Raw genomic sequence first — 24,723 nt, 5'->3', positions numbered from 1 at the left:
TCTGCTTAGCATAGCGTGTTAGTCTTCTTATGAGATAAAAATGACCCATACAGTATCTCAACACAAACAGATGGCATGGCTGGAGAGTGACGCATGATACAAGCCATATCATGCTACTGTTGATGACAAATATCCCAGTGAGACACACACACACACACACACACACACACACCTCGAATGCAAACAGGTCCCTGATTCAGACTCGGACTGACGAGATCTTAGCACCAAAGATTAAACAAGTGCAACACACACACACACACACACACACACACACACACCCCTTTCCTATCAAACTTGATTCTACTGAAATGGATGACCGTACAATACCGGACACACAAACACTCAGACTTAGTGTCTCGGCGATGAGGCTGAAATTAAAGCTGTTTTGTCCAACACTGGTTAGGAGAAGGCTCCAAAACACACACAAACTAAAACCCTCAGAAGTCTTTGGAATGAAATGCATTGTGGCCCCACTCTGTATTGCAGTAGACAATGGCTAATGCCGTCACTTGATGGGGACTGGACTCTACTGTAGTCAGGTACTTATGCGTGTTAACAACTGGTGAGCTAAGCTTTTTATATATAAAAAAAAAAAGTTTCAAACTGAATGTTAACCCGTGTGTGTGTGTGTGTGCGTGCGCGCGTCACTAATTGTAGTAGGTGATGCATCGGCATGCCTAGTGATCAATGTCAACACACACACTGCCTTATTATAACCATGAGTGGACTGTAAAGGTAGAAATGAATAGAGTATTATAGTGTAGTAAACTGACCTAATAAACCGAGCAGCCAGATTAGCCGTTAGAAAAGCAGTATGGTTAGTATTGCAACAAGTTACTGAGGCATCATGGGACAGCTAGAGAACTGTGGGTAATAGTGTCCTGTTGGCGATGACCCAGCCAGTGGGGTGCAGGACACAGTTTTGTGTGTGTATGTCACTGGGTGTGTGTGTGTGTGTGTGTGTGTGTGTGTGTGTGTGTGTGTGTGTGTGTGTGTGTGTGTGTGTGTCTGTGTGTGTGTGTGTGTGTGTGTGTGTGTGTGTAACTGTGAATGTGGAATTGCGTGTGTAGGCAGGTGAGGTTTGTCCATTGTAGTCATCACTCTCCTCTGGCCAAGTTGTGTTTGTTGGGCTGTAATGAAAAGGGACAATTTCATATAAGTAGAAACTGTAAAGAAAGTAAACTAACAGATTGTAAGATAAAGCACACACACTCTCTCTCTCTGTACTCTAGTGTCTCACCAAGGAGGATGATGGTCCCTGTCTGTGCCTCCTCTCAGACGAAGATCTTGGCGAGCGCGTCGGCGCCGGCTGAGGCGATGAAGGGCTGTGAGGGGTGGAAGGCCACGTCGTGAATGGCCTCGTCGTGCTTCTTCCTGTGGGCCGTGATCTCCTGCACACACGTCCTGTTGTCCAGCATCCACAGACGCACCGAACAGTCATGGCCTGCAGGGGGAAGCGGAGAGCACAGTTACGAGTACAGCGGAATCGTCAATGATATGCGGTTAGAAATAGTGTTCCTTAATATACACCCCCAGGTGTGTAGTGCTAGAGGGCAAAAATCTAATAAATTGCAGACCTTTTGGTCCCCAGTTCCAATACAATCAGGGTACTCACTGCCAGAGATGAGGTAAGTGCCTTTGGGGTCCGTGGTCAGACAGGTGACAGCATCCAGGTGTGCCACCATGGAGTGGATCACTTTACCTGGTAACAAACGCAGATGGGCATTACATTTAAACCGGTAAAAGATAGGAACGTGACTATGGGCTAGTTCGACCCAGACAAAACAGATCAAGCATGAGGCCTAATTCTGCCGTTGTTACATAAAGGTAGGATTTAGCAGTGGACAGAGGCTGACCTGTCTTGTTGTCGAGATAACGGATAGTGCGATTCTCGTGTGCGGTGATGGAGATGGGCTCCGAGGGGTGGCTGACCACACAGTTAATCAGCTTACTACCTGCAGGGGGCGACACACACAGACCAGTATTGAGGGAGATCCTCCTGGCTTCTCTCAAGGAAGGGAGGCACAGAATGATACCTTTTTTTCAATACATAAGGTATTTTCAGATTTTATTGAACAGAGAGAGGATGACAGTGGGGAAAGACAAGAGAGAGGTTGCATCCTAGGGCAGTATGCCTGATTTGAACCTATGCCGACTAGGGGTGTAAGGGTACACGTATTCGTACCGAACCGCTCGGTACAGGGACTTCGGTTCGGTCCGCACTGTGAACCCGAATGAATATATATAAAAATGTAAAAACACTAGTCCTATAGGCTATGCCGATGCTGCATTGTAGGCCGATGCCTCGAGTAAATCTGAGCTGAAAAAAACCCGACGTAGGCCATTCCGTTACAACACCTAGAGCATATGTGTACGTTGTAATCAAAATTTTAATCACAAATTGTCATTTTCTGAGGATACTCCATCATTTGTTAAAATCTCACATTTTGGGAAAATGTTGGTTTCATAGTAGATTACGACAGCGATGGACAGAGGAGTTGTGGATAAAACGTTAACAGTATGTCGCCACGTGCAACGACAATAGCCTATCGAGCTGCCAACACCTCAAATATGTTGCCACATTTACGCCGACGTCAACCTCGCATGCCGGAGCAAGACGGAAACGCAAAGAATCAACACCACAACGTCGTCTCCCCTCTGCATTTAAGCAGCTGATTATGACTGGGCCAAAGAAATGACAAGAGCAATAGCTAGGCTATGTCCATATTGTTTTTTACAGTCTTTGGTTTATAGCCGCCGATATGCGCCCATTCAGAGGTTGAGAATAGGGTGTTTCAGCACCTGGTGAAAGTGCTCGAGCCACGTTACAAACTTCCCTCTTGCACTCATTTTAGCAAACAGCTAGTTCCCGCTCTACATAAGCCAACGTTTTCAATCAATTAGCCAATGCACCCTGTGTTGAACACGCTTAAAAGCGGCAGCCCATTACATTACCCCAGAGCGGGAGATGAACTGTGCTACAGACCTTTCATGAGAGTCACAAGTACGTATCTGGCACTGAAGGAAGCAGTGTCATGGTGCGTTCGTAACCATGCGGGGAGAGGGAATTTACCACATACGACTGGGAAAAGTCCACTTGAAATGGCACACCAACTGGTAATTACTAGTGGGAAACTCGTCTATAATCCTGTTCTTCCCACATGGTGACCTCTGACATCTACTAAGGAAATGCCCTCGATAACAGCATTTTCGGCAGTTAAACGCAACAACAAAACAAGGTTTATAAAAAGCAGTCTATTGTTGTGTTTTTTCTTTACTCTATAATGTGTTTAAAAAGCATGATAGCTGTCATTTTAGTTTATGGTTGACACAGCTGGTTGGCCATTTGCCAATCTGCGTTTTTTAAACGAGTTCAAATGGCATTTACAACCTCACAGCTGTTAAATTCCCACCTCCCACATGGTTACAAACGCAGCATCAGAGTGGAAACTTGAGAGGCCCCAAACATAACAATCCTGTCACAACAGACAACGCCAAGAAACATTCGCTGTACACCCCTAGCCAACACCGTACACATGCATTACTACTAGACCAGCCAGGACGAAGGAAGCATTCTGACCGTATTAGAACAGGCCCTAGGACTCACCGTCCTTAGTGCCGGTCTCCAGGACCATGATGCTCTGCTCTGTGTTGAGGTCATAGAGCAGCGTCTCGCCGCCGTCGAATGACACCACCGCCTGGTCGGGGTCAGAGTTCACAAAGGCCACCGAAGTGGGTGTTCCGTGCTCTGGGGGGGGGGGGGGGGGGGGGGAGAGAGTTAAGATATTACACACACACACACACACACTCACACACACACACACACACACACACACACACACACACACACACACACACACACACACACACCTTTCTCCTTGTTGAAGACGGAGAGACAGGGGGCAGAGTTCTGGGGTTCCCAGATGCGAACGGTCCCGTCTGCAGAGCAGGAGGCCAGCCGATGGTGGTGGGCAGAATACGTCAGACCCCACACGGAGTCCTCATGACCCGACAACACACTGCTCTCTATGCCCGGGTCTACACAACAAAAGAGACACACACAAATGGATTCTACAACGTGATGAAACTTTGTTGCTGCTTGCTGAAACAAGCAAGGTGTTGTAGCAAACGAGACTAGGTGTTTTCAAACTGGGGTCTGCGATTTTCTTTTTTTTGGGGGGGGGAGGGGATTTACGTGAAAAATAATAACTTTTATTTTGGTTAACTGGTTACACTGTGATTTATTTAGAATTCAAGGTACACTTAACCAGCATGGCTATCACAGCATTCTGCAGCGATACGCCATCCCATCTGGTTTGTGCTTAGTGGGACTATCATTTGTTTTTCAACAGGACAATGACCCAACACACCTCCAGGCTGTGTAAGAGCTGTTTGACCAAGAAGGAGAGTGATGGAGTGCTGCATCAGATGACCTGGCCTCCACAATCTCCCGACCACAACCCAAGAAAAGTGAAAACCCCAGTCCTATACAATGCCCCCAAAATGTGCGTCTGACCGTGGTCATTTGGCTGACCAATAACCGCCATCCAAAATTCCTTGACCGTCACAGCCCTAATGTCATTCAATATGTTTTCATGGTGATGATACTCGATCATGTGTAATCCACTGAATCAGAACTGAATACGTTAGCTGGGGATAAACCTGGCTTGTCCTGGTGACAGAGAGGTCAGACAGGGGTCAGGGACTGACCGTAGTTGTCGTAGGGATCCACGTTGAGGTCTGGGATCTTCCAGCAGCGCACGGTTCCATCCAGACCCCCGCTGTAGCACGAGTCTCCGTCCTCTCCCATTGCCAGAGACAGAACTGCACCACTGTACACACACACGATTACACAAAGATGAGCTATTAACCCAGAAACACACCAAAACACATGACAGCTGCAACAAATGTGTGTTTGCATGCATGTGTGTGTATGTGCGTGTGGTCTGATCTCACCTGTGGGCTCTGAAGGTGTAGATGGGTTCAACGTCCAGAGCTGCATTTCTGTGGAGGCAAAGACCAAAATCCGTTTACACATTACAGCACGGTGTTACAGCAAACTACCAGACCACATTCACTTTCTTTCCCACTCCTTAGAGTAGGAGTGAGTGCTGATCTGGGATCAGTTATGCCTTTTAAAATCACAATGAAGAAGATAACATGGACAAGGAGGGATCTGATCCTAGATCAGCATTCCCGACTTTATGATACAGGCCCTGATATTGGCGTGTTACGGTCCTGCTACTCCTTAGGTTTTTACTTCTTGGAGTGTATGGCCTTGTTGAGGTTCCACAGCTTCAGGGTTCCGTCCTCGGAGGCTGTGAGTAGAACGGCCTGGCTGGGGTGGAACGTCAACGCTCTGATGGCATCAAAATGGCTACGCAGCGTGAAGCGAGGGTTCCACGTCTTCTTGAACTCCTCCCGGTTATCCTGTAGCTGCACGCACACAGGTGGCAGAGTGTTGGTGGGGTGTAGTCATTTAGCAGCAGCTAACTTTTTGTATGACTAAACTCAGATAAAGTACGTAAAAAAGATAATTGAGCTAAATATTTATAAAATCATCTTTGAAAATGAACAACCACCAACATAAAAACTAGACATTGAGGGAGAATATAAAGGACCCCCATTGATTTTGTTATTATGTTTGAGTCACTCAGATAGCATAGAAACACGGCCTCAGCCATGGCGAAATGTGTAGAATTGCAGGAAATTAGCTTTAAAACTGCAATTTCTTCTCTCAGCCCCCCCCACGTTATCTTTGCCACCGCTGCTGAAAAAAAATCATAGGAGAAACACTGTCATATGTGTGTGTGTGTGTGTGTGTGTGTGTGTGTGTGTGTGTGTGTGTGTGAGCACGCATTCAAGTACTCACATCCACGGTGAGGTCGTTGTCGTTGGCGACGGTGAGGTCAGCCAGCTCTCCCAGGTTCATGTCTCCGCCCCCGACGGCGTCCAGGATGAAGACGTCAGAAGAAAAACCCAGAGCGCCACCTTAAGGAGTGGAGGAAGAACAGCTCTCAATACTAAACTCCCTACCACATCAACCACCATCTAATCAAAAACACACCCCTTCCCCTATTCCAACACTAAACTCACTACCACATCAACCACCATCTTATCAAAAACACACCCCTTCCCCTATTCCAATACTAAACTCACCACCACATCAACCACCATCTAATCAAAAACACACCCCTTCCCCTTTTCCAACACTAAACTCACTACCACATCAACCACCATCTTATCAAAAAAACACCCCTTCCCCTATTCCAATACTAAACTCACCACCACATCAACCACCATCTAATCAAAAACACACCCCTTCCCCTTTTCCAACACTAAACTCACCACATCAACCACCATCTTATCAAAAACACACCCCTTCCCCTATTCCAACACTAAACTCACCACCACATCAACCACCATCTAATCAAAAACACACCCCTTCCCCTATTCCAACACTAAACTCACTACCACATCAACCACCATCTAATGAAAAACACACCCCTTCCCCTATTCCAACACTAAACTCACTACCACATTAACCACCATCTTATCAAAAACACACCCCTTCCCCTATTCCAACACTAAACTCACTACCACATCAACCACCATCTAATCAAAAACACACCCCTTCCCCTATTCCAACACTAAACTCACTACCACATTAACCACCATCTAATCAAAAACACACCCCTTCCCCTTTTCCAACACTAAACTCACCACCACATCAACCACCATCTTATCAAAAACACACCCCTTCCCCTATTCCAACACTAAACTCACTACCACATTAACCACCATCTTATCAAAAACACACCCCTTCCTCTATTCCAACACTAAACTCACTACCACATTAACCACCATCTTATCAAAACACACCCCTTCCCCTTTTCCAACACTAAACTCACTACCACATTAACCACCATCTAATCAAAAACACACCCCTTCCCCTATTCCAACACTAAACTCACTACCACATTAACCACCATCTTATCAAAAACACACCCCTTCCTCTATTCCAACACTAAACTCACTACCACATTAACCACCATCTTATCAAAAACACACCCCTTCCCCTTTTCCAACACTAAACTCACTACCACATTAACCACCATCTAATCAAAAACACACCCCTTCCCCTATTCCAACACTAAACTCACCACCACATCAACCACCATCTAATCAAAAACACACCCCTTCCCCTATTCCAACACTAAACTCACCACCACATCAACCACCATCTAATCAAAAACACACCCCTTCCCCTATTCCAACACTAAACTCACTACCACATCAACCACCATCTAATCAAAAACACACCCCTTCCCCTATTCCAACACTAAACTCACTACCATATCAACCACCATCTAATCAAAAACACACCCCTTCCCCTATTCCAACACTAAACTCACTACCACATCAACCACCATCTAATCAAAAAACACACCCCTTCCCCTATTCCAACACTAAACTCACCACCACATCAACCACCATCTTATCAAAAACACACCCCTTCCCCTATTCCAACACTAAACTCACTACCACATTAACCACCATCTAATCAAAAACACACCCCTTCCCCTTTTCCAATACTAAACTCACCACCACATCAACCACCATCTAATCAAAAACACACCCCTTCCCCTATTCCAACACTAAACTCACTACCACATTAACCACCATCTTATCAAAAACACACCCCTTCCCCTTTTCCAATACTAAACTCACCACCACATCAACCACCATCTAATCAAAAACACACCCCTTCCCCTATTCCAACACTAAACTCACCACCACATCAACCACCATCTTATCAAAAACACACCCCTTCCCCTTTTCCAACACTAAACTCACTACCACATCAACCACCATCTTATCAAAAACACACCCCTTCCCCTATTCCAACACTAAACTCACTACCACATTAACCACCATCTAATCAAAAACACACCCCTTCCCCTATTCCAACACTAAACTCACCACCACATCAACCACCATCTTATCAAAAACACACCCCTTCCCCTTTTCCAACACTAAACTCACTACCACATCAACCACCATCTTATCAAAAACACACCCCTTCCCCTATTCCAACACTAAACTCACTACCATATCAACCACCATCTAATCAAAAACACACCCCTTCCCCTATTCCAACACTAAACTCACTACCATATCAACCACCATCTAATCAAAAACACACCCCTTCCCCTATTCCAACACTAAACTCACCACCACATCAACCACCATCTAATCAAAAACACACCCCTTCCCCTATTCCAACACTAAACTCACTACCACATTAACCACCATCTAATCAAAAACACACCCCTTCCCCTTTTCCAACACTAAACTCACTACCACATTAACCACCATCTAATCAAAAACACACCCCTTCCCCTATTCCAACACTAAACTCACTACCACATTAACCACCATCTAATCAAAAACACACCCCTTCCCCTTTTCCAACACTAAACTCACTACCACATTAACCACCATCTAATCAAAACACACCCCTTCCCCTATTCCAACACTAAACTCACTACCACATCAACCACCATCTAATCAAAAACACACCCCTTCCCCTATTCCAACACTAAACTCACTACCACATCAACCACCATCTAATCAAAAACACACCCCTTCCCCTATTCCAACACTAAACTCACCACCACATCAACCACCATCTAATCAAAAACACACCCCTTCCTCTATTCCAACACTAAACTCCCTACCACATCAACCACCATCTAATCAAAAACACACCCCTTCCCCTTTTCCAACACTAAACTCACCACCACATCAACGACCATCTAATCAAAAACACACCCCTTCCCCTATTCCAACACTAAACTCCCTACCACATCAACCACCATCTTATCAAAAACACACCCCTTCCCCTATTCCAACACTAAACTCACTACCACATTAACCACCATCTTATCAAAAACACACCCCTTCCCCTATTCCAACACTAAACTCACTACCACATCAACCACCATCTAATCAAAAACACACCCCTTCCCCTATTCCAACACTAAACTCACTACCACATTAACCACCATCTTATCAAAAACACACCCCTTCCCCTATTCCAACACTAAACTCCCTACCATATCAACCACCATCTTATCAAAAACACACCCCTTCCCCTATTCCAACACTAAACTCACTACCACATTAACCACCATCTTATCAAAAACACACCCCTTCCCCTATTCCAACACTAAACTCACTACCACATTAACCACCATCTTATCAAAAACACACCCCTTCCCCTATTCCAACACTAAACTCACTACCACATTAACCACCATCTTATCAAAAACACACCCTTTCCCTATTCCAACACTAAACTCCCTACCACATCAACCACCATCTTATCAAAAACACACCCCTTCCCCTATTCCAACACTAAACTCACTACCACATTAACCACCATCTTATCAAAAACACACCCCTTCCCCTATTCCAACACTAAACTCACTACCACATCAACCACCATCTAATCAAAAACACACCCCTTCCCCTATTCCAACACTAAACTCACTACCACATCAACCACCATCTAATCAAAAACACACCCCTTCCCCTATTCCAACACTAAACTCACTACCACATTAACCACCATCTTATCAAAAACACACCCCTTCCCCTATTCCAACACTAAACTCACTACCATATCAACCACCATCTTATCAAAAACACACCCCTTCCCCTATTCCAACACTAAAACAATTACCTCTTTAGAGAAGCATCCCTTTAGAGAAGCATTCCTTTAGAGAAGCATCCCTTTAGAGAAGCATCCCTTTAGAGAAGCATCCCTTTAGAGAAGCAATTGAGCTACTTTGGTATTTGCAATTGTTTTTCTTTAGGATCCCCATTAGCTGTTGTGAAAGAAGCAGCTACTCTTCCTGGCGTCCACACAAAACACGACATAATACAGGACATTGTAGAACATTTGGCACAGCCAGACAGGGAGAGTTTTGGGGGCGGGTGTTGTCTTACCTTCCCCGGAGCGAGACTGTCCCGACACAGAGGGGGGTGGGGAGGGTTTGGGGGGGAAGTCCGACATCATGCCCTGTAGCTTGTTCCTGCGGTTCTCTGAACCAGGCCAGAGGAGAGAGACACAACACACACAGTCATGCAGAGAGAGAGAGAGGAGAGAGAGGAGAGAGGAGAGAGAGGAGAGAGGAGAGAGAGACAGCGAGAAGTAAAGGACAAAAGAACACATGGCCATGCATACAGAAGGAGACGATGGACGAACAGAGAAATAGAAAGAGAGAAACCCACAAACAGACGAAGAGAAACGGACCGAGGGACAGGCCACGAGGCGGATAAAGAGAAAGTAGACAGACACCAAATGGCATGCGTTATGCCAACAGAACACATTGCTCCAGATCGAGAGAGAGAGAGACACGTGGATGACAAAGTCACACATCCAAACAACAAATGTGATAGAGACACAGAGACAATGGTTCACCATAGACAATGGTTTATTGGCAGTAGAGGTGAGAGTACAGAACATATAACTCCCTAGAGAGAGACGGATAGGGATGAAGGGAGAGAGGGATAGACAAACAGACAGAAAGAGAAGACAGACAGAAAGCTAGACAGACAGGTGTGGTTGAGGTGGTTGCTATGACAATGGCGTACCTAACTCCCGGCCGTCCCCTGAGATCCGGGCCTCTCCCGCCCCCTCCCCCTCCTCCCCTGATCCCAGGAAGTCAAACTCGCTCAGGGCATCCTCCGAGTCATCTTCATCCTCATCATCAGGGTCCAGATCTGTGGTCATGGGCTCAGTCCCCATCTACACACAGAGAGAGAGAGAAGACCTTCAATACTCTCTCACACACACGGGGGTATAATTTCACACACACACACACTTTGCCGTGTTGACGTGATCGGAACCTTAACGCGAGGCTTCTTGTTCTTGTTGCGCTGCCCGTCTATACGGTCCGTGCCCATGCCCTGGAAGTCATCTTCCTCATCACTGTCATCCTCATCATCATCATCCTGGCAGCCGTGTAGGAAGGGGATCTTATCCAGCACGGAACCGCCCAGACGCTCCTTAGAACCATCCTTCCCCGCCGCGTTCCTACCGACACACACACACACACACACATCAGCTGCAACACACAACTCCAACAACAATACTGACAGTTCCAGAAATTAGACAAAAAAATATGCATTACACCACCACAGACATAGTACTGATCAACTTCACAGTGACTACCGCTTCCCTTCATCACTGTCCACAGCACCCTACACCGAGGACAGAGGTGTGTGTGTTGGGGGTCTCACCTCTTGATCTGCTCCTCTATCTGTCTGATGAGGAGTGACTCCCCCCCTGCCAGGGGATCGGGGTCCGGGGCGGGCTGCTGCTCGCTGCTGGCCGGGGCGCCGTTAGCTTCGGGGCTGGTACGACCCAGCAGGGAGCGCACACGCTTCGAACGCATGTCCAGGATGGTGTCCGAGTAGCCCACCTCCTCCAGGTACCTACACACACACACACGCACACACACACACGCACAAACCGTGGACACACGATTAGCCTCTTCATTCAGACTCAACTGTTTGTTTAAAGTCATTTTTGGTTATTTATTTTACCTTTATTTAACTAGGCAAGTCAGTTAAGAACAAATTCCTATTTACAATGACAGTCTAGGAACAGTGGGTTAACTGCCTTGTTCAGGGGCAGAACGACAGATTTTTACCTTGTCAGCTCGGGTATTCGATCTTGCAACCTTTTGGCTACTGGCCCAACGCTCTAACCACTAGACTACCTGCCACCCCGTATTGAGGACAGTGCTGCTCTCGCTATGGGGAGGAAGCCTTGCTCTCGCTATGGGGAGGAGGCTTTGCTCTCGCTATGGGGAGGAAGCCTTGCTCTCGCTATGGGGAGGAAGCCTTGCTCTCGCTATGGGGAGGAAGCCTTGCTCTCGCTATGGGGAGGAAGCCTTGCTCTCGCTATGGGGAGGAAGCCTTGCTCTCGCTATGGGGAGGAAGCCTTACTTGCGCAGCAGCTGACGGCCCTCCTTCCAGGACATCTGATTGGCTGGCTCAGATTCAGACTCTGCTGGCCCATTAGGCACTGCGGGGTAGAGGAAGAGTCAATTAGAGGAGGAAGCTCCGATATAACAGAAGCACGCACCAGAGCAACACTTACAGCTCTGCGCATACACACACATACACACACACACACACCACACACACACACACACACACCACACACACCACACACACACAGTTAAATGGGACCGACGTGGAAACAGAAGCATAGGGAAGTTACCAGTTCTGCTTTAGAATGCATTAGATCTAGGCTACATAGTGAACCAATCCTTAGACCATCCGAGAGGGTTCAATCCGGCCCATTGGCGGTTTGAGTAAAAAAGTGATATTATAATGTTTTTGTGTGTCAATATACTTTCTAATGAGTAGAATTGATAATGGACCTATATTCGTACAGTGTCTTGACTGTGTCCAACTCGCTAACAATCACAGAAATGAAAGCTAGAAAGTCAGGGAGCATCAAATTATGGCTAATTTGGATGGCGAGGAAATATAACAAAAAAAAATTGTTGAAGACCGAACGCGGCCCCCGGGGCAAAATGAGTTTGACACCCCTGGCCTAGAGCATACGTAGAGTCTACATAAGGTCTACATAGAGCCTGCATACCTTGTTCTGCCTCTGGTTTCTTCTCCCCTGGGCTCTGATCACTGCCTGTCTTCAGCTTCTGGTGTTTGGACCTGCAGAGAGAGGAAGAACCACAAGATGGCAGTGTTACCCAAGTCTTACACTGTGTGTGTGTGTGTGTGTGTGTGTGTGTGTGTGTGTGTGTGTGTGTGTGTGTGTGTGTGTGTGTGTGTGTGTGTGTGTGTGTGTGTGTGTGTCTGTGTGCGACTGACCTCTCTTGTTTCAGGGCGTACTCCAACATCTTAATCCGCCTGACCAGGTCCTGCTTCATGTTCTCCTGCCCCTTCCTCTCACCCTGCAGGAACGTCACCTGAGCCTGCGCACACACACACACACATTATCTGTTAAAATCCTCTGAAAACCAATCACCACAACTGAGCTGAGCATGCCACTTCCCAGTCATTGTAAGGTGAAGTTTGTTGGACCACTCAAACAAATACAACATACAGTGCAGAAATACTGTTGGTTTGGTTCCGCCACCGAGCGCCAGGCTAAGTAGTGGGTTGTGGACGGCGCCGCATTCTGTATTTAGAACTTCTCCTGACCAGCAAACCCTACCCAGACATCTGGAGGGGGAAACCATCGTGAGGAGAGGAGTGCGAGTGTGTGTGTGTGTTGCGTGCGTGGTCCAATTGCTCTTCCCGACACACACACACACACACACACACACACACACACACACACGCTAACACACAGAGCCCCAGAAAAGTAGAGCAGTCTAAAAACGTCGCCTACACGTCTACAATGCCGTCTACACAAGGTCGACGCGACGGCAGCGAGACCTTACAACTGGGACACACAAACCGTACTCACGCAAACAAAAATGATGTTATATAAAGTCTACACACCCCTGTTAAAATGCCAGGTTTCTGTGATGTAAAAGAATGAGACAAAGATAAATCATGTCAGAACTTTTTCTACTGTTAATGTGACCTATAATGTGAACAATTCAATTGAAAAACAAACTGAAATCTTCGAGGGGGAAAAATGAAAAATAAAAACCTTGTGTGCACACCCTCTTATAACTGGGGATGTGGCTGTGTTCAGAATTAACCAATCACATTCAAACTCATGTTAAATAGAAGTCATTACACACCTGCTATCATTTAAAGTGACTCTGATTAATCACAAATAAAGTTCAGCTGTTCTAGTAGGATTTTCCTGACATTTTCTTAGTTGCATCTCAGAGCAAAAGTCATGGTCCGCAGAGAGCTTCCAAAGCATCAGAGGGATCTCATTGTTGAAAGATATCAGTCTAGAGAAGGGTACAAAAGAATTTCCAAAGCATTACATATACCATGGAACACAGTGAAGACAGTCATCATCAAGTGGAGAAAATATGGCACCACAGAGACATTACCAAGAACTGGACGTACCTCCAAAATGTATGAAAAGACGAGCAGAAAACTGGTCAGGAGGCTTCCAAGAGGCCTACAGCAACATTAAAGGAACTGCAGGAATTTCTGGCAAGTACTGGCTGTGTGCTACATGTGACAACAATCTCCCGTATTCTTCATATGAATGGGCTATGGGGTAGGGTGGCAAGACGGAAGCCTTTTCTTACAATGAAAAACATCCAAGCCCGGCTGAAGTTTGCAAAAACAAACATCAAGTCCCCCAAAAGCACGTGGGAAAATGTGTTATGGTCTGATGAAACCAAGGTTGAACTTTTTGGCCATAATTCCAAAAGGTATGTTTGGCGCAAAAACAACACTGCACATCACCCAAAGAACACCATACCCCACAGTGAAGCATGGTGGTGGCAGCATCATGCTTTGGGGCTGTTTTTCTTCAGCTGGAACCGGGACCTTAGTCAGGGTGGAGGGAATTATGAACAGTTCCAAATACCAGGCAATTTTGGCACAAAACCTTCAGGCGTCCGTTAGAAAGATGAAGAGGAAGTTCACCTTTCAGCACGACAACGACCCAAAGCACAAATCCAAATCCACGAAAGCATGGCTTCACCAGAAGAAGATTAAAGTTTGGCCCAGCCAGAGCCCAGCCAGAGCCCAGACCTGAATCCAATTGAACATCTCTGGGGTGATCTGAAGAGGGTTGTGCACAGGATATGTCCTCGCAATCTGACAGATTTGGAGCGCTTTTGCAAAGAAGAGTGGGCAAATATTGCCACATCAAGATGTGCCATGCTAATAGACTCCTACCCAAAAAGACTGAGTGCTGTAATAAAATCAAAAGGTGCTTCAACAAAGTATTAGTTTAAGGGTTACACTTATGCAACCAGGTTTTTGTGAGTTTTTTATTTTTTATTTTTCCCCCTCAAAGATTTCAGTTTGTTTTTCAATTGAATTGTTCACATTATAGGTCACATTAACAGTAGAAAAAGTTCTGACATGATTTATCTTTGTCTCATTATTTTACATCACAGAAACCTGGCATTTTGACAGCGGTGTGTAGACTTTTTAAATCCACTGTACCTCTGCTGCGTCACTTTGACTACTGGGACAACTGTTACACTGGCTATTTTGAGAACACAGCATCTCCTGTGCGTTTCAGATAGAACTGTTCTACCTGGTTTAGCAGCAGCTACAGTCATGCCTACAGACTCCAGGTACTAAAATAGACCAGTAGGGCACTATGCTCAGGGCTGTGTCCGTCTGGGGTAGCAGGGGAACGGCCAAACCGGGTAGTGAAGGTAGCTACCAGTAGGATGCACTGTGTTGGGTGCAGCCAGAGGGAGCAGGGCACTGGGAGACAGATAGGGGGCATTGTGGAATGTATCTACCTCGCCGTTATGTGGGCGGGGTTCTCACATGGTTCTGTTCCTTCCCCCGACAGAGGGACGAGTTGCGACCTGTCATTCTAACTCATTTTTCTAACACTTTGTACACCCACACACACACACACACACTTCTTTGGAATGTCCCTTTCATCCCAGATAAGCATCAGTCATCTCTCTCACTGTCCCTGACATTCCTGGAACTATATATTCCCACTTCTGTCTCCACTGGCGCCCTGCAATCTGACATGGCTTTACTTGCCCTGTGTGTGTGTGTGCGCGCGCGCCTGTTGTGCTGTGGTACAGTGTACGCACAGGAGGAGCACATCATCTGTCCATGTCAGAGTACCGTGACGATCTATGAACATCACGTCCACTCCCTGTCTGAACAACAGGAACCTTGTCCAATCCAGGGCCCCGTTTTAAACACTTCAGACACACACCTTTCCTTCCTTCCCCCCTTCCTTCCTGGAAGAGCTGGACTGTGGACAGAAATAAGGTGGGAATTGAACTTCACCCGAGCCATCCAATCGTACACAGATCAGCAAGGACCTCATGGGAGGGAGGGAGGGAGGAGGGATGATGCATTTCAAAAGTACTGGAGTAGATCCTGAGTCTGGAAGTGTGGCAACTAGAGGCGAGAGAAGGAGTCTACTGTAGGCGATTTAGTTCACTCTGATGGCTTCCCTACAGATCAGTGATCTGTGTTCAAACACACATCAAAAGCTCAAGCCTATACACTATATACACACACACACAAGTATTTGGACCCCCCTCCCCCCTTCAAATGAGTGGATTTGGCTATTTCAGCCACACCTGTTGCTGACAGGGGTATAAAATCGAGCACACAGCCATGCAATCTCCATAGACAAACATTGGCAGTAGAATGGCCTTACTGAAGAGCTCAGTGACTTTCAAAGTGGCACCGTCATAGGATGCCACCATTCCAACAAGTCAATTCTTCACATTTGTTCCCTGCTAGAGCTGCTTCAGTCAACTGGAAGTGTTTGATGGAAGTGGAAATGTATAGGAGCAATAAGGACTCAGCCGCGAAGTGGTAGGCCACAAGCTCACAGAACAGGACTGCCGAGTGCTGAAGCACATAGCGTGTAAAAATCGTCTGTCCTCGGTTGCAACATTCACTACCGAGTTCCAAACTGCCTCTGGAAGCAACGTCAGCACAATAACTGTTCCTCAGGAGCTTCGTGAAATGGGTTTCCATGGCCGAGCAGCCGCACACAAACCTAAGTTCACCATGCACAACGCTAAGTGTCGGCTGGAGTGGTGTAAAGTTCGCAGCCATTGGACTCTGGAGCAGTGGAAACGCGATCTCTGGACTGATGAATCGTGCTTCACAATCTGGCAGCGAGGTCCACACAGAAATGGTTTGTCGAGATTGGTGGTGTGGAAGAACTTGACTGACCTGCACAGAGCCCTGACCTCAACACCATCAAAACACCTTTGGGATGAATTGGAACGCCGACTGTGAGCCAGGCGTAATCGTTGCACAACATCAGCGCCTGACCTCACTAATGCTCTTAGAGCAGCAATGTTCCAGCATCTGGTGGAAAGCCTTCCCAGAAGAGTGGAGGCTGCTATAGCAGCAAAGGGGGGGACCAACTCCGTATTAATAGACATGATTTTGGAATGAGATGTTCGACGAGCAGGTGTCCACATACACTACGTGGCCAAAAGTATCTCGCAAGGTCTACGAACAAACTCAATAATCATTTTAGTGTAGACTCTAATGTAGTGAACTGGATCCTTGACTTTCTTACTAGCAGAACCCAGAGGGTGAAGGTGCATGGGTGCCTGGCAGGGAAGCGGTCATTATCAACAGGCTCACCCCAGGGTTGTGTCCTCGCCCCTCTATATCCTGCACACTGATGACTGTCGTAGCCAGTACAAGAACCAACACATCCTAGAGTTTGCGGACGACTCAGAAATAGTCGGTCTGCTTCATGCCGATGAAACTAGCCCCGGGCCTATTAAGGAGTTTGTTCATTGGTGCCACAGCGGTTCCTTTCAACTGAATGTGACAAAAACAAAAAGATATGTGTATCGACTTCAGGTGTCAACCCCCTACCTCTCAGAACACGATCCTTAAGGGCCAGGTGGTAGACAGCGTAGCCAATTATAAGTATCTTGGGCTCATGATTGATGATCAATTGAGCTTTGAGTGCGACACTGACGTGATGTGTAAGAAGTACCAGCAACACCTTGTTTGTGTCAGGAAACAGGCAAAGTTCCAGGTTGACAGGACCTTGAAGACTCTCTTTTATAAAAGCCTACATTGAGTCGGTCCTACCATTTTCTTTGATCTGTTGGCATGGTAACCTTGGTATCAAAGCAACAACAACAAAAAAGCACTAGCTAGGATAGTAAAAGTGGGCAGTAAGATCGCGGCAGTCCAGCGGAGCAGTCTGTCTGACCTGTACAGCAGACAAGTGGTGAGGAAGGTAGAATCCATCCTGTCTGACTGTGCCCTACCCCCGACAACAGGAGTCTATGTCCTACCCTCTGGCTCCCGGTGTAGATTCCCCACTGTAAAGACTAACAGGTACAAGCACTCATTTACCTTTTACCCCTACGGCCATTTGGCCTTTCGAATACAGGGACGAGGTTAGTCTGTCCTAACTAGTTTTATTGTCCTGTTTGTCATTACATGGGCTGATGATGCTAATGTAGTCAGCATTTTTTAATCTGCATATTTGAATGGTGTTGACGTGATATTTTGGAGAATGTGCACAGCGCACTTTACTTACCTTCTACGCAGGCCTTACTTTACACTATTGCTGCTGCTACTGGCTGATCGTTAGCAGCGTTATATTGATATTGACGGCTGCCAACCCATGACTCATGCACTAGCATTGTATGTACGTCTCACATACTCCTTGGTGCCAAAACCAATTGCCCTCTGGGACAAATTAAGTTGAAACCTGAACCAAAAGAAACAGCTGTGACCTGTAATAAAAGGGTATCAACTTTGTTATAAACATGCATATTGAACATTGGCACAAAAACCAACAACAGTCTTAGCACAAAGATAGGCTACATAACTACCTTTCTAAGTAAAAACACTACAGCACTCTCTATATGGCCATCTCAGAAGTTGGCCTGCTGAGGAGTTCTGACTGACGCATTTCATCAGTCAGCCGCCCCCCCGCCGGCGACTCTGAACAGGGTCAAGGGCAGCTCTCCCTGTCCTTTACCTCTATGCCAACCTCCATCCCTCCGAGACCCATCAGCCAACAAGTAGAGCAGAGGACTTTTCTGGGACAGGGAACTGGAGAGAGAGTGTGTGTGTGTGTGTATAGCGTGCATGCTTATGCACGCGTGTGTGCGCGTGTAAGTGTATGCGTGCGTAGGTGAGTGTGCAAGAGCGCTAAAGTTGTGCAAAAAGTCAGCTTGTGTGCATGTGTGTCTTTGCGTGTGTCTGAGTGTGAGAAAGAGAGGCCAAATGAAGTGTGAGAAACGTACGATAAGAGCCCAGAAGTGTGAGGGTGTGGCGAGCAAAGCACAGTACTGTACATACGTGTGTCATGCATGACAGCACTGGGCTTTTCATGAGAGCTGAGAGAAGGGCACTACGGGCCCCACTTAACATACCCCAGCAGGAAGTGATGTCATCTGGGTCACCACTAGTCGGAGTGCCACTGATCTTGAGTGTCAATGGCTACAAAGCACTCTGTCCTTCTATTTATGGCAAGTAGTAACTGTAGCGCAACTGTGATCGCAACGTTGAAATCTAATCTGACATTTATTAGCCAACTAGGAGACCTGTAGGTCCTTGATCAGCACCAACTGTACTAGCATATTGAAGTAGGACAAGAGCTTTATAGACTCTTTTCTCTACAGACTCAGCAGGAGTATATTCAGATATTCAGTAGAGAAATGACTGTTTGATTTGGACCCCCTCTACAGTTCTATGGGACAGATATAGCCTAACAGAGCTGAGAGGCCTGCAGGTTTTATAGCAGTATCCCTCATCCTCTCTTTCTTGAAGGAATCACGGATCTTACCTGACTGGATAGGACTAAGCCAGGGCTGCCGCTACATAGCTTTGGCCTATCCCCAGTCATGTGAGATCAGTGATGAATAACAGGGCCCAGAGCTGTGCCACCTGTCTGTCTGTCCCCTGGCATGGCCTGCTGGCTGTGGTCACATGGCCCTGGGGTTCTGCTCTGGGGACGTCACACCTGGCCCACCCTTCGTGGGGGTCAATGACAAACGGACGCATCCAGTTTTCAGAGAAATTGAGAGAGAGCCTGTGACGTGACTTCCACTTTTGGGCGTTAACAAGGCGACACTAAACTGGATTGGTTGAACAGTGCAGAAGAGAAACTTCCCCTAAAAATATATCTCTCGTCGGGACCAGAAAGAAACCAGTGCTACGTTAGGTTACACCTGGTCTAGCCAACTGCTCGGCCCGGCCCCGCCACAGCCTGCCTGGCTGTCACAGGAGACAGAGTGCCACAAGTGTTCCCGTTTTAACGACACGATTCAGCCCTAAAAAAGATACCACTGGCACACCATACACACCCTGTCAGTGACACATACGCACACGCACACAGTCACATGGGAGGGAAGGCCAATGTTTTCCACACAACGGGCAGTCATCAATCAACAACTTTTGGTTTGAGACAGAGCACTAGCCCAGAGGAAACTGTAGGCTATTATTCTGTATGTTGTTGTGTGTTCTGTGTGTATGTGCATGGAGGCTGTGTGTGTGTGTGTGTGTGTGTGTGTGCTCGCCACAGGGCTTTCCCTATTTTAGCAGCCACTGGTGTCCTCTTATGTAAACTGCTGGGCTACTGTTTGAACAGGGCACCCAACCGCTCCTCTCTCTCTCTCCTGGCCCGAGTTCTGCCGCTAATTGAGCCTGTGAAAACCAGACCACACACACACTCACGTTCACGCATGTACACTCACAGTAATCCTTCCCAGTAAGACTCTAGTGGTGGTGGTGGTGACATACTTCAGACTTCAATCCCTACACTGCTATAAGATCAGCAGGCCAGTTTGTTATGGTTCATCCATATTACATAGAGTTCCTATTTATAACTAGGCTATAGCCTATAGGGTAGAGTGAGCGGGAGAGTGAAATACACTGACAGCAGTGGAATGGTTATTGCCTTTCTACACAGACCTTTAGGCTACTGTAAACATCGAGCAAACTCGTATTTCATCAGCTCATGTTCATTCAGCATCCTTATAGTTAAACGTGCTGACAGGAGAAAGGCCACATAATGGGGAAAGCAATGAGGGAAAAAAACACGCTTTGCACTCCCCAGGCAGGCAAGAGTGTACATGTGAACGTGTGTAAACGGCGGAAGAACCGCATTACGTCATCGGTCTTTTTGTGTGTGTGTGTGTGTGTGTGTGTGTGTGTGTGTGTGTGTGTGTGTGTGTGGCTCCGGGATTTACAAACGCATTACTGAATCCCTGTTGTAATTGACGGTGAGTCACGTGACCCACCGTAATCTCGCACAGAGAAAAACAGAAACCACGAAGGGGATGAAAAACAGCGGAGTCCAACCATCTGGCGTTAATTACCGTTGGAACAACTCTACAAAGCCTATTGACACCGCCACCTGTGTGATCCGCTATAATTAGACAATGTCGAATATATGTCTGGCTGCGTTGGGATCAGCGTGTGGCTCTGACAGTGACTGCGCCTCAATGTGAAACACACGGATCATTGAAAGTCCTGTGATTGATGCAATACATTAAATACATTCACAACACAGTGTTTTAGACTAGTCAAGAACGGTGACATTTTTTGGAACCCACAAATATTGGGTTTGCTTTGATCGCAAAAAAAAAGCTTTGGAAATGATATCCAGGAGCATAGGGTGAATAGATTCGTGATTATGTGGACCGTAATTCTGTCCTATTGGGGAAAGTATTGAGGAGCGGTCGTGACTTCTGTGGGATGTTGGCAACGCTAGGCTAGCTTTTTTTTCTAAAATCTTAAACAGCTAGTAATACAAAGTCTAGATAGCTATAGCTAGATGATAACACTATAATTACCCGGAGTTCATCTCTCTCGGCTTCCCAACGATATTTCTCGGTCTGGAAGCGTCCCCATTCGAACTGGATAAAGTGCAAGATCCCAGGAAGAGATAGGCCTGCGTCGCCGTCTTGTGGTTCTCGAGGCTGCGACGATCCAGCCATCACTCCGGCGGCTGCCGCCGCTGTTGTCGCCTGCCCGAGTACTGATTTCGGCCCGTTCGGGTTGCGCCCCACGCCGCTGCCTCCAGAGTTCTGGTTCGTTCCCCCTGCTACTCCGCCGGATCTTTCCGCCTCCATTTTAGCGCTTGAGCTTTCGCCAGGACAGGGAGGTGGAAACAAGCAGCGACGATAATAACAGCCCCGTCCCTCACAAACCCAGCACTTAACACTCTACCCTTCTTTCTTCCTCTCTCACGTAAAGAGGAAACGCAAGAACTCCCATGGAGAAACGGTGCCAAAAAATGAGCTAAGAGCAAATCTACTACAGTGTCGACGGGAATCGGGGTTTTTTTCTGTCCCATTACAGTAACCAGGGCCGTCGCTTCCTGCCATATTGTGATCTCACGCAAGCTCCCTGTGATCGTTTCCGAAACAGCAAAGCAAGGGTATAACGTTACACACCGCGGTGTTGATACTAATCTAAAACTCTCAGTATATTAACACTACTTTAGTTAATTTGTCGGTGTAACATTCATATTTTACACTGTAAGTAGGAGCTAGTGCACTGGCGGTGTCTTCATGCTGCGCTTAGCTCAGCCTCCTTTCCACACAGCGAGCGAATTCGATGTAACTTTACGTGCATTATGGTTTGTATGCTGTTTCATTCGACCGATTGGGAGAATGTTAGGCTATATAACGGGGAGAACGTGATTCACATTTGAAGACAAACGAGTTGTGCATATGAAGCGTTTATAGGGGTCATTTATGGTGTGGTCTATATGAAATGATGTATATGAAATGATTGAGAATGATCATGGTTGCATAGGCGCCATGCAGTATAGGTGTACATTGCATTATGCAGACACAATTCTAGCTACTGGAAATGTGGTATTATTGCTGTAGCAATACTTGATAGCCTACGGTACCAATTCTAGAAGGGAGCATAGGCCTGTACTTAAATGGAACATCAATTTGAAGCATCTCTGTAGCTCACTTGGCTGCAATTTATAGTTAAGGTTACAATCTAGGTCAAAGTATTGGCTGAGGAGAACTAGGGCAATCCAGTCCATGTATGGGAGGCACACTGCACCAAGTACCTTGACGTTTGAATATAATGTAATAAACTAGACTTCAGCCTCTAAAGCCTATCACAGCCATCTGAAGTGCTTAGAACCACTCTTTTTTAGGACTCATTTTAAATTCCTGTGTTTTCTGTGTATTTCAGCTATTCCAGCAGCTGGCCATTACTCTTCTGATGCACATAGGCTGTAGCTCTTTACTGATGGGGTCCTGATATTTATGGTCAGGCTTTCTGAATAGATAGCTCCATCCTATACCTTCTCCTTTCCCTGAGCCAGACGAGCGCAGCAAGAGGTGCCATGCGGGTGAGTTTCTGCCAGGGCCTTCTGACTGGAGCCATCGCTCTGAACCTGCTCATCCTCTACTATGTGTCCCAAGCCCAGCAGCAGATGATGGAGAAACGCCGGGACCCAGGAAGCGGCTCCAGGAAGGCTGCCTTACCTGCTTCCGGGCTGGAGGGCGGCATGGGGGGCCTGGTAGGGGTTGGCGCGGGGATGGTTGGCGCTGGAGGTGTCGGGGGAGAGGGGAACAGCCGCGGCCCTCGTGTGACTGTCCTCCTACGGGAGTTTGAGGACTTTGAGAACTACGTCGGTGATGTTGCACGCTCCTTCCAGCACCAGAGACCTGAGCTGCCCTTCCTGGCTGTGTCTGACACCCCGCCCTACCCCCCTCTGTCTCTCCCCGAGGGGGCCCGTCTCCTGGTGCTCTCCCCCAGCCCCGAGCAGCCTCCGCAGGCCCACCGGCCAGAGTTCCACGTCCAGACAGAGTTTGTGCTGCTTGTGCCTGACGGGGTGGAGCTGGAGCAGGGCCGGGCTGTGGAGAGGCTGATCCGGGAGCTGGAGGGGGAGGGTGCGGGGCCCGTGAGGCTGGTGGCTTCCCCAGTGTTGGCACGCTCGGCCGTCCAGTGCCTGCACCTGCGGGTCAGTCTGAGAGAGTGGACGGCCACCTACTCCACAGCGGCGTCTGGGAGCAGTGGTAGCGTGTGTACAGCCCTTCAGGGGGACGCAGTGGTCCTCATCCGCTCTGAGGACCTTTTCAACCTGTCTGTCCCACTGGGGAGGCCCCTGCTGCCCTCGCTCTTCATCCAGACCTCCCTGCATGGCTGGAAGGTCAAGCTTCTGGAGAGCCCCTGCTTCTCCCCCAGCCACCGGCCTCTCTTCAGCTCAGCCCACAACCAGTGGAAGGCAGACAGCCATCTGAAGGAGGCCACTAGCCAGCTGATGAGGAACTTTGGGCTGAAGCGTCTCCTACTGGCTGATGGGAAGGAGCAGTGGCATGGTTGTGGGAAGGAGACTGAGCGTTGCTTCGGTACGGTCCGGGATGACACCCCTGAGTACCTGTACCTGGAGCGCTGGACACCTCCCTGCTGCCTGCGCGCCCTCCGCGAGACCACCAAGTATGTGATCAACATCCTGGAGAGCTCCGGGGTGCGCTACTGGCTGGAAGGAGGCTCCCTGCTGGGGGCGGCCCGCCACCAGGACATCATCCCCTGGGACTATGATGTGGACCTGGGCATCTACCTGGAGGACGTGCCTAACTGTGACTACCTGAAGAACCTGGACTCTGGTTCTCTGGTGGACGCTAACGGCTATGTGTGGGAGCGGGCAGTGGAGGGGGACTTCTATAGGGTGCAATACAGTGAGGCTAACCACCTCCACGTGGACCTGTGGCCCTTCTACCCGCGGAATGGCATCATGACGAAAGACACGTGGATGGAGCACAAACAGGATGTGGAGTTCCCCGAGCACTTCCTGCAGCCGCTGGTGCCAATGCCGTTCGCCGGCGTCACCGCCTATGGCCCGAACAACCACCGCGCCTTCCTTGAGCTCAAGTTTGGGGAGGGGGTCATCGAGAACCCCCAGTACCCCAACCCTACCAAGAAGAGGCTGGATAGGAGCCGGCTGTGAGGGAGGGGTGTGGCTGGGACCTTTGGAGTTTTCATGTGGCCCACCAAAAGGACAAAACGATTCTAGCCACAACCCAAAACATATACAGTTGAAGTCGGAAGTTTACATACACCTTAGCCAAA

General features: G+C 47.7%; 2 protein-coding genes across 4 annotated transcripts; one reads left to right on the top strand and one right to left on the bottom strand.

Moving 5' to 3' along the window:
• LOC115205960 (striatin-4) lies at positions 1-21,948 on the bottom strand. The gene is made up of 18 exons (XM_029772413.1): positions 21,474-21,948; positions 12,916-13,019; positions 12,686-12,756; positions 12,022-12,100; positions 11,311-11,505; positions 10,918-11,104; positions 10,663-10,816; positions 10,015-10,110; positions 5,873-5,991; positions 5,261-5,436; positions 4,957-5,004; positions 4,711-4,832; positions 3,871-4,038; positions 3,608-3,748; positions 1,857-1,955; positions 1,616-1,702; positions 1,241-1,444; positions 1-1,130 (listed from the first exon to the last, which is right to left on the bottom strand). Exons 1-17 carry the CDS (start codon positions 21,750-21,752, stop codon positions 1,275-1,277), a joined length of 2,295 nt encoding a protein of 764 aa, XP_029628273.1. The 5' UTR covers positions 21,753-21,948; the 3' UTR covers positions 1-1,130; positions 1,241-1,274.
• Positions 21,949-22,008: 60 nt separating this feature from the next.
• On the top strand, positions 22,009-24,723 carry LOC115205961 (fukutin-related protein-like). Of its 3 annotated transcripts, none has more exons than XM_029772416.1 (2): positions 22,009-22,060; positions 22,840-24,723. In XM_029772416.1, the coding sequence occupies exon 2, from the start codon at positions 22,994-22,996 to the stop codon at positions 24,599-24,601; it is 1,608 nt and encodes a 535-aa protein (XP_029628276.1). In that variant the 5' UTR covers positions 22,009-22,060; positions 22,840-22,993; the 3' UTR covers positions 24,602-24,723. The 3 variants fall into 3 exon arrangements, with proteins under 3 accessions (XP_029628276.1, XP_029628275.1, XP_029628274.1); XM_029772415.1 differs by having other exon boundaries at positions 22,024-22,241; XM_029772414.1 differs by having other exon boundaries at positions 22,024-22,261.

Source organism: Salmo trutta, chromosome 13 (genome assembly GCF_901001165.1).
Source record: "Salmo trutta chromosome 13, fSalTru1.1, whole genome shotgun sequence".
NCBI lineage: Eukaryota > Metazoa > Chordata > Actinopteri > Salmoniformes > Salmonidae > Salmo > Salmo trutta.
The sequence above is the reverse complement of the archived record's forward strand: the minus strand, read 5'-3'. Positions and strand labels throughout refer to the sequence as shown.